Source organism: Mobula hypostoma, chromosome 19 (genome assembly GCF_963921235.1).
Source record: "Mobula hypostoma chromosome 19, sMobHyp1.1, whole genome shotgun sequence".
Taxonomy (NCBI): Eukaryota; Metazoa; Chordata; class Chondrichthyes; order Myliobatiformes; family Myliobatidae; genus Mobula; species Mobula hypostoma.
Genome location: NC_086115.1, coordinates 7,478,584 through 7,495,191, shown reverse-complemented (window position 1 = coordinate 7,495,191; position 16,608 = coordinate 7,478,584). Strand labels below are relative to the sequence as shown.

The following is a 16,608-nucleotide window of genomic DNA, read 5'->3' as shown; positions in this document are numbered from 1 at the left end:
TGTGACATAGCAAAGAATTTCCTCAACACAAGAGAGTCTGCAGGAGCTGACACAGACAAAATGTGGGAGGAATTCAGCAGGCCAGGCAGCATCCATGGAACAGAATAAACAGTTGACGTTTCAAACCGGGACCTTTCTTCATTTCACCTTTGCTTTTGTTTAAGCGATCTGTCACACGAAGTAGTGAGGAAGTTCTATTACTGGGCAAGTTCACTGCTGCTGATAAACATCTTTCTCCTTCACTGAAATACCTCTCTGCCTCTGTTAACAGAACTTGCCACAAACTGACTGTAAAGTCAGATTCACTGGTTTGAAGTAATGACTCGCCAGTCACGCTTCATAACACCTTCCTGCAAGATTCGGGGATATGAGAGAGTCTGAGGTGAACACTTTGCATCTCGGCCTTTCCGCTCTGACCGACGTTCCCATCTGAGCCAGTCCCATTTGCCAGCACTTGGCCCATATATGCCTCACCCTTTCCTGCCCAAGCACCTTTTGAAAGTTGTGTATGTACCTGCCTCAGCCACTATCCCTGACAACTCATTTGTATACGGACCACCTTCTGGGTGAGAAACTTGCCCTCTCACCTTCAGCTATGTCCTCTAGTTCTTGATTCTCTAACCCCGGGGAAAAAATCCTGCGATCATTCACCCTTTCTAGAGCCTCATGATGTGTACACTTCAGTAAGATCCTCATTTTCCTGTGCTCTAAAGAATAAGTTCCATTCCGCTCTGCTCAGTCCTGCAGGTCCTGGCATCATCCTTGTAAATCTCCTCTGACCTGTTTCCAACTTAATAGCATCTTTCCTACAGCATGGCGACCAAAACTGGACCCAGTATTCCACATGTGGCCTCATCAATGTCTTGTTCAACAGAGTGTCCAAAGTCCTGTACTGGTGAAGGCTAGCCAGTGTGCCAAACACTTTTCTCACTGTCCTCTCCGACATGCCAATGTCAGAGAACCACGTGTTTGTAAGCATAGGTCTCTCTCTGCTGCAGCAATCCCCTAGGCCCCATGGTTCACTGTGAAAGACCTGCCCTCATTTATCTTCCCAAAATGTAACATCTCACAAATTAAACTGCATTTGTCATTCCTTGGCCCACTTACCTAACTGATCAAAATCTCTCTTTCCCCAAAAACAGCAATGGTACTGATGATATATTATAAATGGCTCCACATCTGACAACGTCTCTGCTTCCTCTGCTCTTACGTGCCCTGGTTTGCCTGGTTTTTAAACTGCTTAGTCAGTTACTTCTGGTTTTTCATGCGGTCTGCTCAGAGTGGTCAACAGAGCTGTGTAGGTATGGTGAACAGGGTCTGTGTACATGTGGTGAACAGGGACTGTGTAGGTGTGTGGTGAACAGGGTCTGTGTAGATATGGTGAACAGGGACTGTGTACGTGTGGTGAACAGGGACTGGGTACATGTGGTGAACAGGGACTGTGTAGGTGTGTGGTGAACAGGGACTGTGTAGATATGGTGAACAGGGACTGTGTGCATGGGGTGAACAGGGACTGTGTAGATGTGGTGAACAGGGACTGTGTACGTGTGTGGTGAACAGGGGCTGTGTAGGTGTGTGGTGAACAGGGACTGTGTAGATGTGGTGAACAGGGCCTGTATACGTGTGGTGAACAAGGACTGTGTATGTGTGAACAGGGACTGTGTATGTGTGAACAAGGACTGTGTAGGTGTGAACAGGGACTGTGTATGTGTGAACAAGGACTGTGTGCGTGTGTGGTGAACATGAGCTATGTACGTGTGTGATAGTGGAGAGGAAGAAGCTGTTCCTGAAACAGTGAGTGTGGGTATTCAGGTTCCTCAATCTCCTCTCTGACGGTGGTAATGAGAAGAGGGCTTGTCCTGGATGGGGAGGTCCCTTCATAGTGATTGCCACCATCTTGAGACATCCTCTATTGAAGATGTCCTCCATGTTGGTCAGACTATTGTCCAACACAGAGGTGGCTGGCTTTTCTACCCTCTGTGCTCTTTCTGACATGGGCATTGTGCAATGACCAGACGGGAATGCAACCAGTCAGAATGCTCTCCAAGGTACATCTGTAGAAACCTGCTAGAGTCTCTGATGACGCAGCAAATCTCCTCAGACTGCTGAAAAAATGTAGTTGTTGCCATGTTTCTTTGTAATTGCATTCGAAGCTGCTCACTTTCCCTGCAGTCCCTTCCCAGAATGCTCTGTGTTTACCACTTCCCCTCCTTCTCGTCTCTCGAGACAGCACGCCAGCAGTTCAGGACAACTGCCAGAATTTGGAATTAACCTTCTCTCCAGAACATCGAATCCAGGGTCCGCTGAATGATTGAAGAACATGGAGAAAATGTAGTTCCCCTAGGAGCGGAAATCAAAGCCGGGCAGTTTCAAAATGATGCCTGGAAGCACACAGAGGAATTTGGGAATCTGGAACTCTGGCAGAGGCTCAAGAGTTGAATTGAACCTCGAGCTTGATAGATTGTTATAAGGCACAAGTACTGGGGTAACAGAATTAATGCGGGTAAGACATAGTCATACTTTATGGATCCCGGGGGAGGCTGGAATATGGCGGAACAAGACAGAGGGAAGGTGAGGCCTTGCTTTGCTCTGGTAGCTTTTGACCGCTAATCACCAAATAAGATGGTGAATCCTCACAGTCGTTTGTCCAGAGAAAGGATATCAAATAGAGGCCATAGGTTTCAGTGAGAAGGGAAAGATTTGAGAGGGACCCGAAGGAAAGGGGCAACTTCTTCATGTGGAGGATGGTGAACACGTGGAACGAGCTGCCAGTGGAAGTGGTTGAAGCAGTACATTAGCGACGTTTGAAAGACACTTGGATTGAAAAACTTAAAACTCTGATTTCTGAATGGATGTTGAACACTACCTCATGAATTTTTACTTTCCATTTTTGCACTACTTATTTAATCTAACTGTGTGTATATATATTTCTTGTAATTTGCATATTTTTTCCTATTTATATTGATTGTACTGCTGCTGCAAAGACAACAAATTTGATGACATGCCGGTGATGATATTTTCATTCTGACAGGTACGTGGATAGGAAAGGCTTAGCGGGATAGGGGCTCAATGTGAGCAAATGGGATAGTTTGGCATGGACCAGTTGGGCTGAATGGCCTGATTCCACTCTCTGACTCTATTGCCACTATATCCATTGTTGTGCATGCTCCTGATATGCAGAGTGAAAATCATTCTTCAGAAAACATTTTTTTTGTCTCCTTTAGATTTGCATTACAAACGATTCAGTCACAGCGTGTACAACTACACAACCTTCTGGCTTGAGGAGGAACAGGGGGTCCTTTATGTTGGAGCAAGAGAGGCCATCTTTGCTCTCAATACGGAAGACATCAATGACAAGTCCATGAAAATGGTAAGGATCACGTTTCACAGAATCGCAATGTGCGGGAGAAGGCTCCTGGCCCTTTTTGAGTGTGCCAGCCTTGTTAGAGGAACTCTCCAATCAGTCCCACTCCAGTGTCCTTGCTCTGCAGACCGAGGCGCTTTTGAGCGTTCTCACTGAGTTTGGACATCGCTAACAAGGCCTGTGTCTCTTGCTTACACCTCACTGGGAGCAGCAATGGTGTGCCAGCTTCTCGCACTGAATCGTGCTGTTTGTTGGCAAAGAATGAATTCCTTTTCGAGAACTGACCTCATGCACTTTTTGATTAGGGAGCCTAAGGTAAGGGAATCCTTAGGAGATAGTGGTCATAGTTGAAGAAGTATTCTAAAGGGAGGATGAGGCAACCGTGGCTGACAGGTGAAATCAAAGACAATATAAAAGCCAAAGAGAGGGCATACAATAGAGCAAAAATTAGGCAGTACTAGAGGCTTGGGAAGCTTTTACGTTCAACAGAACCAACAGAAGGCAATTAAAGTCATTAGGAGATAAAAGATGAAATATGAAGTTAAGCTAGCCAATAATATAAAAGAGGATACCAAAAGTTTTTTCAGACATGTAAAGAGTAGAAGAGGGATGAGAATGGATGTCGGACCACTGGAAAATGATGCTGCAGATGGGGGACAAAAAAATGGCTGACTAACTTATTAAGTATTTTGCATTAGTCTTTACTGTGGAAAACACTAAAGTATGCTGGAAGTATGTAGAAGTGAGTAAAGTTGCTGTGACTAAGAAGAAGGTCCTTTGGAAGCTGAAGGTAGATAAGTCACCTGGACCAGATGGACTACACCCCAGGTTCAGAAATAGGTAGCTAAAAAGATTGTGGAGGCATCTTTCAAGAATTGTTAGATACTAGAATAGTTCCAGAGGATGGGAAAATTGCAAATGTCACTCCAAGCTCAAGAAGGGAGAGAGGCAGAAGAAAGGAAATTGCCGGCCATGTAGCCTGTCTTCAGTGGTTGAGAAGATGTTGGAGTCGAATGCTAAGCATGTGGTTTCGGGGTATTTGAAGGCCCATGATAAAATAGGCCAAAGTCAGCATGGTTTCCTCAACAGGAAATCTTTGAAGAATTGTTGGAATTCTTTGAAGAAATGACAAGCAGGATAGACAAAGGAGAATTGGTGGATGGTGTTTATTTGGATTTTCAGAAGGCCTTTGACAAGCTGCCGCACTTGAGGCTGCTAAACAAGATAAGAGGCATGATATTTCAGGAGAGATCCTGGCATGGATAGAAGACTTGCTGATTGGCAGGAGTGGGAATAAAGGGGACGGACCTATTCTGGTTGGCTGCCGGTGAGTAGTGGTGTTCCGCAGGGGTCCATATCGGGACCGCTTCTTTTCACACTATACGTGAATGATTTATATGACAGAATTGACAGGTTTGTGGCCAAGTTTGCAGATGATAGGAAGATAGGTGGAGGGACAGATAGTGTTCAGGAAGCAGGGGCTCTGCAGATTAGGAGAATGGGCAAAGAAGGAGCAGATGGAATATAGTGCAGGGAAGTGTATGGTTATGCACTTTGATAGAAGAAATAAAGGCATACTCTGTTTTCTAAAGGCAAAGAAAATCCAAAAATCTAAGGTGCAAAGGAACTTGGGAGACCTCGTGCAGGATTCCCTAAAGGTTAATTTGTAGGTTGAGTCTGTGGAGAAGAAGGCAAATGCAATGTTCACGTTAATTTCGAGAAGACTAGAACAAGGATGTAATGCTGAGGCCTTATAAGGCATTGGTCAGACTGCACTTGGAGTATTGTGAGCAATTTTCATCCCCTTATTCAGAAAAGATGTGCTGGCACTGGAGAGATTCCAGAAGAGGTTCACAAGAATAATTCTGGGTATGAAGGGGGGGGGGGAATCTCGTTGAAACCTATGGAATATTGAAAAGCCTAGATAAAGTGGATGTGGAGAAGATGTTTCCTATAGTGGAGGAGTCTAGGACCAGAGGGCACAGTCTCAGAATGGAAGGACATCCACTTAGAACAGAGATGAGGAGGAATTACCGTAGCCAACAGGTGTGTGGAATTCATTGCCACGGACGGCTGTGGAAGCCAAGTCATTGAGTATTAGTATATTTAAAACAGAGATTGATAGCTTCCTCATTAGTCAGGGCATCAAAGGTTACAGGGAGATTGCATGACAATGGGTTGGAGAGGGGTAGTAAATCAACCATAATGAACTCGGTGGGTCAAGTGGCCTATTTCTGTTTCTGTCTTATGGTTTTTCATTTTGTGAACCCGAAGACATTTGATGCAGCCTCTACAGCCTGTGTGGAAAAGGGGTGGCTGTCAGATCTCCTCAGAGTGATCTGCATTTCAGTGCCTCTGACCAGGGAGTGGGCCTGAGCCTATGTTTGTCGACACTCTGAGAAGTTGGGTGCAAGCTGCTGTCCCTCAGTGAATTCTGCATGGGGATCTTCACCTGCTGCTCTAACCTACTGCGATGTCGTTGTCTTCACAGGTGCAGTGGCAAACCGTACCTAATGAAAGAGTGGATTGTCGAAATAAGCGAAGGAACAATGAGGTATGGGACTGGATTAGCCCATGTAAGCTTACGCATTTCTGTGACCTGTTCACCACACTACACTGGCTTGGGCTCGGCCTCCACTCCACATCCAGTGTTCTTGTATGTGTTTTCTTACCTGTATCTTTCAATCACTTGATAAGCTGTTAAAATCTTACATGATTTCCAGCTCTGTTCGACTCTGGTTTCTTGTACAGCGCTAGTTTTAATTTTTCCATCACTCCCAGATACCAGATTTGACCTCAGCTGTGGAAATTTTCGTTGGGATGCAATTCAGCCCCTTGGAGTTATTTCCTAAACCTTTCTCGGCTTTAGGATGGGCCTTACAGCCTAACCCCTTGACGTGGGCCTGTTGATCCATTGTAGCACCTCCTCAGATAATTATTGTCAAATTTTGCTTTAAGATGCTCCCCTAAAGCATGTTGGGACATTCTGCACATCAAAAGCATTATTTAAATTGAAAGTTGTCACTGACAAATAGTGGCATATTGAGATAAACTCCTGGAAAGTTAAATACTGACCTATACTTATTGTGTCTCTGCTCTTTATAGATGGACTGTTATAACTACATTCGTTTTCTGCAAAGATTCAATGGAACACATTTATTCACCTGTGGCACCCATGCATTTCATCCTCTGTGTGCCTACGTTGTAAGTATTTCTTCCAGCATTGTTAGAATTATCTTCTCTTTCACCGCACATCGTCTGACTATAGGGACGATGTGGAAGCTTTAGAGAGGGCGCAGAGGGGACTTACCAGAGTCATGCCAGGATTAGAGAGTGTATCTTATGAGGACAGGTTGAGCAAACTCGATCTTTTCTCTTTGGAGCGAAGGAGGTTGAGAGGTGACTTGATAGAGGTGTACGAGATGGTAAGAAGTAGAGATGGAGTGGACAGCCACTCGGGGAGGAAATGGCTAAAGCGAGGGGCATAACTATGGGGGTAAGTTTTTTTACATGGGGAGTGGTGGGAGTGTGGTACATCCTGCCGGTAGAGGCAGAAATATTAGAAGCATTTAAGGAACTCAGATAGGGACATGGATGATAGAAAAATAAGGGGCTATCTCGGAAGGAAAGGATAGATTGGGCACAATCATAGATCATAGATCTGATCATAGGTTGATCATAGTAGGTCATAAGATGGGAACAGCATTGTGGGCCGAGGGGTCTGTAGTGTTCCATCTCCAGTTGTACTGATTACTTTCATCTTATTCCTTCCTCTGCCCCTCCTCGCCATCCCATAAAGGAGATTAAAAACTTCACCCTATCGGCTACCGTTGAGGGAAAAGAGAGATGCCCTTATGACCCTGCAGTCGGATACACAGGCCTCATTGTCGGTGAGTGTGAATCATTGCTCATATCCTCAGCTGTGGTTTTGTATTTCAGTTTTACGTCAGAAAAAACTGATAACCAATTTTTATTGTGCCCCAGGAAGCAAGAATTAGAAATTCAGGCCGTGCCTGCCCTTAATAAAAGGCTGTAAAATTGCATTCATCTTGCACTTGAGACTCAGGGAGATATTCTGAGTGGGCTGAGCTGCCGGCTGAAGTGTTACTCCCATTGTGCTTCACACAAAGGTGCAAAATGGAAATGAACGCGTAGTGCTGCGGTGGATTTCCTCTTCCCCTGCTTTCGGTCTCTGTAGCACGTCTGTTCTGTTTAATCAGGTCCATGTATGCCAGCACTGCTTTAAGCTTCATATTCCTTTTAAGCAGTTGTAGCAGACATTCCCCAAGCTCACCAGGACTTGTTTCAATATCTGTGGCTCCCTACCTAGAAGCACATGAATTTTTATTTATCCTTGTGTTTAAGGTTTTGCTTATAATTGACAGGACCAGCACTTAAAGATTAAAGATAAGCTTTATTTGTCACGTGAACATTGAAACATCAAAACACACAGCGAAACGCCTAGTTTGCGTCAATCAAATCAGCGAAGTTTGTGCTGGAGTTCGTCCGGCATTGTGTGTGTGTGTGTGTGTGTGTGTGTGTGTTACTCCGGTTTGTGCTGGGGGCAGCCCACAGGTGTCACCACGTTTCCAGCACCAACGTAGCACACTGACAACTTATTAACCCTGACCAGTACACCTTTGGAAGGTGGGAGGAAACTAGAGCTCGCGTGCTCACAGGAAGAACGCACAAACCTCACAGAGAGCAGCGGGAATTGAACCCCAGTTACCGGTGCCGTAACAGTGTTAGGCTAGCGGTTCCGTGTCACCTGCAGTATTTAATGCTCATCCGGGATTGCCCTTGGGAAGATGGTGCTGAGCCACCTCCTTGAACCACCGCGTCTTTAAACATTTAGCATAGAACAGTACAGGCCCTTCGGCCCACAATATTGTGCTGACCTTCTAACCTCCTCCATGATCAATCAAACCCTACCCTCCCACACAGCTTGCCATGTGTCCAGCTAAGAGTCTCTTAAATGCCCCAAATATATCTAACTCCACGGCTATTCACAATAATGCGTTCCAGACTCCCATCACTCTTTGTTTAAAAAAATCCTTCCTCTGATAACCCCCCCTAAACTTTCCTCCACTCACCTTAACAGGATGTTCTCTGGTATTGTCCATCGCCCTCCTGGGAAAAATACATTGATTGTCCACTCTATCTCTGCCTCTTTATCTGTACTCCTTTATCAAGTCACCTCTTCAACGAGAAAAGCCCAAGCTCACTCAGCTTCTCCTCGTAAGACGTGCTCTCTAATCCAAGCAGCATCCTAATCGATCTCCCCTGCACCCTCTCTAAAGCTTCCATGTTCACCTCATCCTTGTGAGGTTGCTCCTGAGGTGCTCCTGGGCCGGGAGTTCCAGGGTTCGGTCAGTGACAACTGTTGGATCTAGGGATGATGTTGTCCAGAAGCTTCTTCAGAAGGCAAGAATGAAATGTGTGGTTACAGCCATTTTACTGGGGTTGGTAACAAAGAAGTAACAGTAACCAACTCACTACTGCCAAAAAGAGCGAAAGGAGAGAAAGAGAAAAGTTGTGGTCACATTATACTAAAAACTAGTTCAAACTAGACTGATTAGAGAAACCTCACTGACAAGGGGCAGCCTGTGGAAAGGGTTTTGGGAGTCCTAGTGCACGATTGCCTAAAGGTGAACTTGTAGGTTGAGTTAGTAATAAGAAACGGCAAATGCAACGTAAGCATTCATTTCGACTGGACTGGGATAAGGCATTTGTCAGACCGTATTTGGAGTCTTATGAGCAGTTTTGGGCCCCATATCTGAGAAAGGTGTGGTGACATTGGAGACGGCCCAGAGCAGGTTCACGAGAATGATCCTGGGAATGAAAAGGTTAACAGATGAACAGTGTTTGACGTCTCTGGGCCTGTACTCACTGGACTTGAAACCTACTGAATGTTGCAAAGATAGGGAGGATGTGAAGTGGATGTTTCTGTAGCAGGAGAGTCTAGGACCAGAGGGCAGAGACTCAGAATAAAAGAATGTTCTTTTAGAACAGCAACAAGGAGGAACGTTTTCAGCCAGAATGTGGTGGTTCTGTGGAACTAATTGCCACAGACAACTGTGGAGGCCATCTCATCGGGTATACTTAAAGCAAGATTGTTAGATCCTTGGTTAGTAAGGGCTTCAAACATGTGGAAGAGGTAGGAGACTGGGGTTGAGAGGGAAAATAAGTCAGCCATGATTGACTGACAGAGTGGACTCAATGTGCTGAACAGGCTAATTCTGCTCCAGATGTCTTCTGGTGTTATGTTCTCGTGTTCGGTGTTGTGGCAGGCTGCAGAGAAACTACAGAACCGGCTCTACTACAATTACTGAAAACTCACTGAGTATTTACAGACAAACAGGTAACTACATGAACATATAAGCAAGCGTAAAGAAAGTTAAGCACAAGAAAAACAACCATTTCAACTCCAATCCAACACAATGAAGAGTGGAGAGGGATTTTCAACCTCAGATAGGAACCTGCAGGTGGTGTTCGCCTGTGCCTGCTGCCCATGTCCTTTCTTACAGTCACAGAGTACTACAGCAGAGAAACAGGCCCTTCAGCCCAACTAGTCCATGCTGAGCCATTTAAACTACCTACACTGACCTGCACTGGGACCACAGCCCTCCAAACTCTTAGCATCCATGTACCTATCCAAACTTCTCTTAAATGTTGAAATTGACTTGCAGGCACTCGCGCTAGCAACTCGTTCCACATTCTGACAACCCTCTGAGTGAAGATGTCACTAGCATATTCCCATTAAACATTTCACCTATCTGCACCCCTCATAACTTTGTATAGCTCTATCAAATCTTCCCACATTCTAAGGAATAAAGTCCTAACCTGTGCAATCTTTCCCTCTAACTCAGGTCCTCCAGACCTGGCAACATCCTTGTAAATCTTCTTGACATCTTTCCTATAGGTGGGTGACCAAAACAACTCCAAATTAGGCCTCACCAACTTCTTAAACAACTTCAACATAACATCTCAACTCCTTCACTCAGTACGTGGGGGAATTAAGGGTTACGGGGAAAAGGCAGGTAGGTGGAGATGAGTCCATGGCCAGATCAGCCATGATCTTATTGAGTGGCAGATCAGGCTCGACAGGCCAGATGGCCGACTCCTGCTCCTATTTATGATCTATGAAGGCCAATGTGCCAGACGCTTTCTACCTGCCTGTGTCTTGACTTTCAATGAATTATATACTTGTATTCCCAGATCCCTTTGTTCTACCACACTCCTCAGTGCCCTACTGCTCACCGTGTAGAACCTACCCTGGTTAGTCTTCCCACAGTGCAACACCTCACACTTACATTAGATCCCACCTGCCACTTTTCCAGATGGTCCAGATCCCACTGCAAGCTTTCATAGTCTTCCTCGTTCTCCACTACACCTGATTTTGGTGTCCCTCTGCAAATTTGCTGATCCTGTTAACCACATTATCATCTAGACTGTTGATATAGATGACAAACAACAACAGACCCAGCACCAATCCCGGGGAAACTATACTAGCCACAGGCCTCCAGTCAGAGGCAACCATCTACTGCCACTCTCTGGCTTCTCCCACAAAGCCTGCGTCTATCCCAATTTACTACCTCATCCGAATGCCAAGCGACTGAACCTTCCTGACCAGCCTTGTCAAATGCCTTGCTAAAGTCCAAGCAGAAAACATCTACTTGGTGGCAGAGGTCATAAGTTTGGGAGGCCCTGTCACATTAGACTAGTTGTCAGGACTGCTGCCCAATAGTTCCAGTGACCCGGGTTTGATCCTGACCTCTGGTGCTGTCCACATGGACCATGTGGCTTTCCCCGGGACTGCCGTTTCTTCCCAAATCTCAATGGCATACGAGCTGGAAGGTTAAATGGCCACTGGAAAATTGCCCCTCATGTGTGAGTGGTAAAATCTGGGACAAGTTAATGGGAATATGGGAAGAACAGGTTACGTTTATGGGAGAATGCCAGGTTTGTGAGTCACTGGAAGATTCCAGCTGGAGTGAAAATCAATCAATCAATTAATTTTTAAAAAGCTGCAGATGCTGGAAGTCTGAAATAAAATGAGCAAGAACTGAAACAACTCAGCAGATCAGACAGCATCTGTTTGAGGTCTGGGACCCATCATCAGAACTGGGACAAAGAGGTGTGTAGGTCAAGGTGGGGGAGAAGACGTTGGGGGGGGGGAGCACAGTGGGTGGAACGCAGGGAATCACCCTGATAGGATGAAATAGCGTGGCATTTCACGGGCAGTGAAGGGTTAAATTGGAGGAGCCTTTGCCCGTCTCTCATGAACACCTAATTCCCAGAATTATTCCTTACAGCTCTCAAGTTCAATCACGCACTTCTAAAGTTGTTTTTGAGTTTCTAGTAGAACATTAATATTGTTAATGATTCAAATGTCCAAATTCTGCTTTCTCACAGACGATAAAATCTACACTGCCACGCTCTATGGGTTCCACAGCGGACAGGCGGATATCAAAAGGAACTTCCAAGACCGTTCGTTCAGGATGGACGACTCCGTTCCTTACTCGTTGAATGGTAAGGAGGACAGTTCAGTCATTCAGTAATGCTAACATCTTTCTGAGAGAAGATGTGAAACTTCGACAAAGATAGAAGATGTAGGAAGCCAAGTAGCATCTGTGGAGAGAGAACTAGGTCATGACCCTTCAGTAGAGTGCATTCTCTCTCTAAGGATGCCAATAAGAGTCCAACAGTTTGCAAACAGAGCTATTGGGCAATGAGTGGGTACCGACCCAGTTTCCACCAATATTACATTAATACCATACCACCCCCTCCATTCCCCCACTTCTTATCAACTCCCCCCAGATTCTACCACTGACCCACACACTAAGGGTATTGAAGGCCAACCAGCCCCACTAACTTGCACCTCCCTGGGATGTGGTATGAAACCAGAGCACCTGGGAAAACCCTTGCATCCATGGAGAACTTGCAAACTCCACACAGTCAGCATTGAAGGTCAGGATTGACCCTGGGTCTCTGGGTCTCTGGAGCTGGGAGGCAGCAACCCTAAAAGCTGAATGTTTCTAGCACGTTCTATTCCAGAATGTCACAGTGTTCCCCTCACCTTAGCTCGTGGGAGCACTGGACCATATCAGCGAAAGGAGGGCTACATTAAACTCCTGATGCTCCCTGTTAGAAGAGACTTGCAGCTCTTGGCACGATGCAAGCTGATGCATGTTAGAGCTTCCACGGGAGGCTCGATTGCTAACAAGTCTGTGCACACTGTAATGCGTCTGGTGTAAGATTGGAACGTACTGCAAAATATAGAAAACAAATGCATTACAAGAGCTGAAAGAATTCTTGTGTAGGCAAAAACTGGTTCTGTTTAATTTCTTTCAGAAATTTTATACTTGCTTATTCTCTCTGTGTTTTGTGTCATCTGTTTGATGGCCATTTACAACTGGCAATTAAACCATAACTGGAGTTTCATTCCAGTGCAGTCACTGAGAGGTAGAGAGTAACCAATTCCATATTAATGACTGCAATACGTATCCAAGGTCTCAAATTTATTATCAAACTACATACATCTTCCCATACACTACCCTGTGGGCATTTACAGAAAAATAAAATATACTATAGAATTTTGAAAAACTACACATAAAGGCTGACAAACAGCCGATGTGCAAAATAAACCAAACTGTGCACATAAAAAAATAACACTGAGACTATGAGACCTCGAGTCCCTGAAAGTGAGTCTGTAGATAGTGGAATCAGTTCAGAGTTGTGGTGAGTGAAGTTATCCAAATCGATTCAGGAGCCTGATGGTTGTAGTGTAATAGCGGCTCCTGAACCTGGTGGTGTGGGCCCTAAGGCTTTTGTAGCTCCTTCCCGATTGTAATGACGAGCAGAGAGCCTGGCCTGGGTGGTGTGGGTCTTTATAATGGATGATTCTTCCTCGTGGCAACGCTTCATGTCAGTTTGCTGAGTGATGGGGAGGGCTTTTCCTGCGATGGAATGGGCTTTCTGCAGACTTTTCCTCTCTTGTTTTCATACCAGCCCATGATGCAAACAGTTAGGATACTCTCCTCTCTGCATCTAAAGAAGTTTGTCAAACTTTTAGTTGACATGTCGAACCGAAGCAAACTTCTCAGGAAGTAGAGGCACTGACATGCCTTTGTCATGTCACTTACTTGCTGGTCCCAGGACAGTTCCACTGATATGATAATACAAAGGAATTTATAGTTACCAACCCTCTGCACCTCTGATCCCATAATGAGGTCTGCCTTATGGAACTCCAGCCTCTTCCTTCTGCTGCCGATAATCAGATATTTGTTCTTGCTGACTTTCCTTTTTAAATCTTTTTATTGAGTAAGTATACAAAAAAGGTAAGCCATATAAACATTAATACAAATAAAATTCCAAAAGGTATCAATACCAAAAAAAATACTACAAACAATGTAATTTAAACATAAGAAACCAAGATAACATAATAGTATACTAAATTTTATATATATCAATGGAAAAAAAAAGAAAAAAAAACCCCAAAAAAAAACCCACCGTGCAACTAACTAAAAGCAAAGCAAAGCAATGGGCTAACTTGAAACCAAACAGAGTTAAACTTAAAATCACGTCCTCAATCCCGACCTCCATTAAAAACAGTGAAAAAAAAAACAAGAAGGGTAAATATTACATTAAATGAAAATATCGAATAAAAGGTCCCCAAATCTGTTCAAATTTAAATGAAGAATCATAAAGGTTACTTCTAATTTTCTCCAAATTCAAACATAAAATCGTCTGAGAAAACCAAAAAAAGGTAGTTGGAGCATTAAGCTCTTTCCAATGTTGTAAAATACATCTTTTCGCCATTAAAGTAAGAAATGCAATCATTCTACGGGCTGAAGGGGAAAGATTACTAGAAATTTTAGGTAGTCCAAAGATAGCAGTAATAGGGTGAGGAGAGATATCTATATTTAATACCTTAGAAATAATATTGAAAATATCTCTCCAAAAAGTTTCCAAAGTAGGGCAAGACCAAAACATATGAGTTAAAGAGGCTATCTGCCCCGAACATCTATCACAGAAAGGATTAATATGCGAGTAAAAACGCGCTAACTTATCTTTGGACATATGTGCTCTATGAACCACTTTAAATTGAATTAGGGAATGTTTAGCACAAATAGAGGAAGTATTAACTAATTGTAAAATCTGCCCCCAATCATCCACAGAAATGGTAAGCCCCAATTCCTGTTCCCAATCTACCCTAATCTTATCAAATGGAGCTTTCCTAAGTTTCATAATAATATTATAAATCATAGCCGATGCTGTTCTTGCTGACTTTCAGTAAAAGGTTGTAGTGACACCATTCAGGCAGATCTCCCTCCCCATCCCCCCAGGTAGATGCCAATTCTTTACCATCTTTCATTTGGTCCTCAGCGAACTTAAATAGAGCAGGAGGTGGGATGTTATGTTGAAGTTGTCGAGGCCTATTTTGGAGTATTTCTGCAGTTTTGGTCACCTACCTACAGGAAAGATGTAAATAAGATTGAAAGAGTGCAGAGAAACCTTACAAGGATGTTGCCAGAACTTGAGGACCTGAGTTATAAGGAGAGGTTGAATAGGTCAGGATTTCATTCCCTAGAGTGTAGGAGACTGAGGGGAGATTTGATAGAGGTATACAAGATTATGAGGGGTATAGATAGGGTAAATGCAAGCAGGCTTTCTCGAATTAAGTTGGGTGAGACTATAACTAGAGGTCATAGGATAAGGGTGAAAAGTGAAAGATTCAAGGGGAACATGACTGGGATCTACCCCACGATAGGGGTATGGAGGGCAATGGTCCCAGTGCAGGTCGATTGAACTAGGTAGGTTAAAGGTCCTGTTTCTGTGCTGGAGTGTTCCACGCCTCAATTGCATCTAGCTGTACAATGAGAGGTATAAAGCAAGTAGGGCAGGTGGCCTAGCACATAGACCCTGGTGCAGCTGTACTGATAGTGATTGTTGCCAGTCTGTACTGACTGGGGTCTGCAACTGAGGAAATTGAGGATCCAGTTGCCCAGGTCTTGGAGCAGAGAGATGATTAGGTTTCGTCATATATATTGTCATAAACTCGAGAAAGTTTGCAGATGGCGGAAATCCAGAACAACACACACAAAATGCTGGGGGAGCTCAGCAGGCCAGGCAGCATCTATGGAAATGAATAAACAGTCAACATTTTCGAGCTGAGACTCTTCTTCGGGACTGGAAACGGAGGGAAGACCAGAATAAAAAGGTGGGGAAAGGGAAGGAGGATGGCTAGAAGTTGATAGGTGAAATCAGGTGGGTGTGAAAGGTAAAGGGCTGGAGAGGAAGGAATCTGATTGAAGGGGAGAGTGGACCATGGGAGAAAGGGAAGGAGGAAGGGACCCAGGGGAAGTGAAAAGTAGGTAAGAAGAGGTTAAAGAACAGAGTGGGGAATAGAAGAAGAGGGGAGGTTGGGCAGCAATTGTTTTATCGGAAGGGGAAATCGATATTCATGCCATCAGGTTGCAGGCTACCGAGGTGGAATATAAGATGCTGCTCCTCCACCTTAAGGGTGACTTCATCTTGGCACAAGAGGAGCCCATGGATCTGATATTTCGGAACGGGAATGGGAATTAAAATGTTTGGCCACTGGGAAGTTCCGCTTTTGTCAGATGAAAAGGAGATACTTACAAACTGCCCCCCAGTTTGCGACAGGACACACCAATATAGAAGTGTCCTTACTAGGAGCTCCAGACACAATAGATGACCCTGCAGATTTCTAGGTGTGCTGTTGCCTCACCTGGGAGGATTGTTTGGGGCCCTGAACGGAGGTGAGGGAGGAGGTGAGTGGGTAGGTGCAGCATGTAGGCTGAAGGGAATCGTGCTGGGGTTGGGGAGGGACGAACGGACGTGGGAAACAAGGGAGTGATCTCTGCAAAAAGTGGAGGGGGGGGAGGTAAAAGTGTGTTTGGTGGTAGGATGCCTTTGGAGATGGCAGATGTTGAGGAGGATGATGTGTTGGATGTGGAGGCTCTTTGTGAGGTAGGTGAGGACAAGAGGAACTCTATCCCTGTTAAGGCGGTGGGAAGATGGGGTGAGTGTAGATGTTTACGAAATTGAAGAGACGTAGGTGAGTGCAGCATCAACAATGGAGGAAGGGAGACCCCGTCCTTTGGAGAAGGAGGACATCTCTGATGTCCTGGTAAAGAAAGCCTTATCCTGGGAACAGGCAAAGGAACTGAGAAAAGGTGTTTACAGAGGGAAGAGGTAAAGTCAATATTACAATGGGA

General features: G+C 44.7%; 1 protein-coding gene across 3 annotated transcripts in view; it reads left to right on the top strand.

The window, feature by feature from the left end:
• sema4gb (sema domain, immunoglobulin domain (Ig), transmembrane domain (TM) and short cytoplasmic domain, (semaphorin) 4Gb) overlaps positions 1–16,608 on the top strand; it is a 199,791-nt gene that overhangs the window by 108,170 nt on the left and 75,013 nt on the right. For all 3 annotated transcript variants that reach the window (XR_010020947.1, XM_063071269.1, XM_063071268.1), the window contains 5 exons: positions 3,225–3,370; positions 5,856–5,918; positions 6,470–6,568; positions 7,164–7,254; positions 11,780–11,896. Coding sequence is in view for 2 of the 3 variants with exons in the window: in XM_063071268.1 (XP_062927338.1) it covers positions 3,225–3,370; positions 5,856–5,918; positions 6,470–6,568; positions 7,164–7,254; positions 11,780–11,896 (516 nt within the window). In the remaining variant the exon portion in view is untranslated. The remainder of the gene's footprint in view (positions 1–3,224; positions 3,371–5,855; positions 5,919–6,469; positions 6,569–7,163; positions 7,255–11,779; positions 11,897–16,608) is intronic.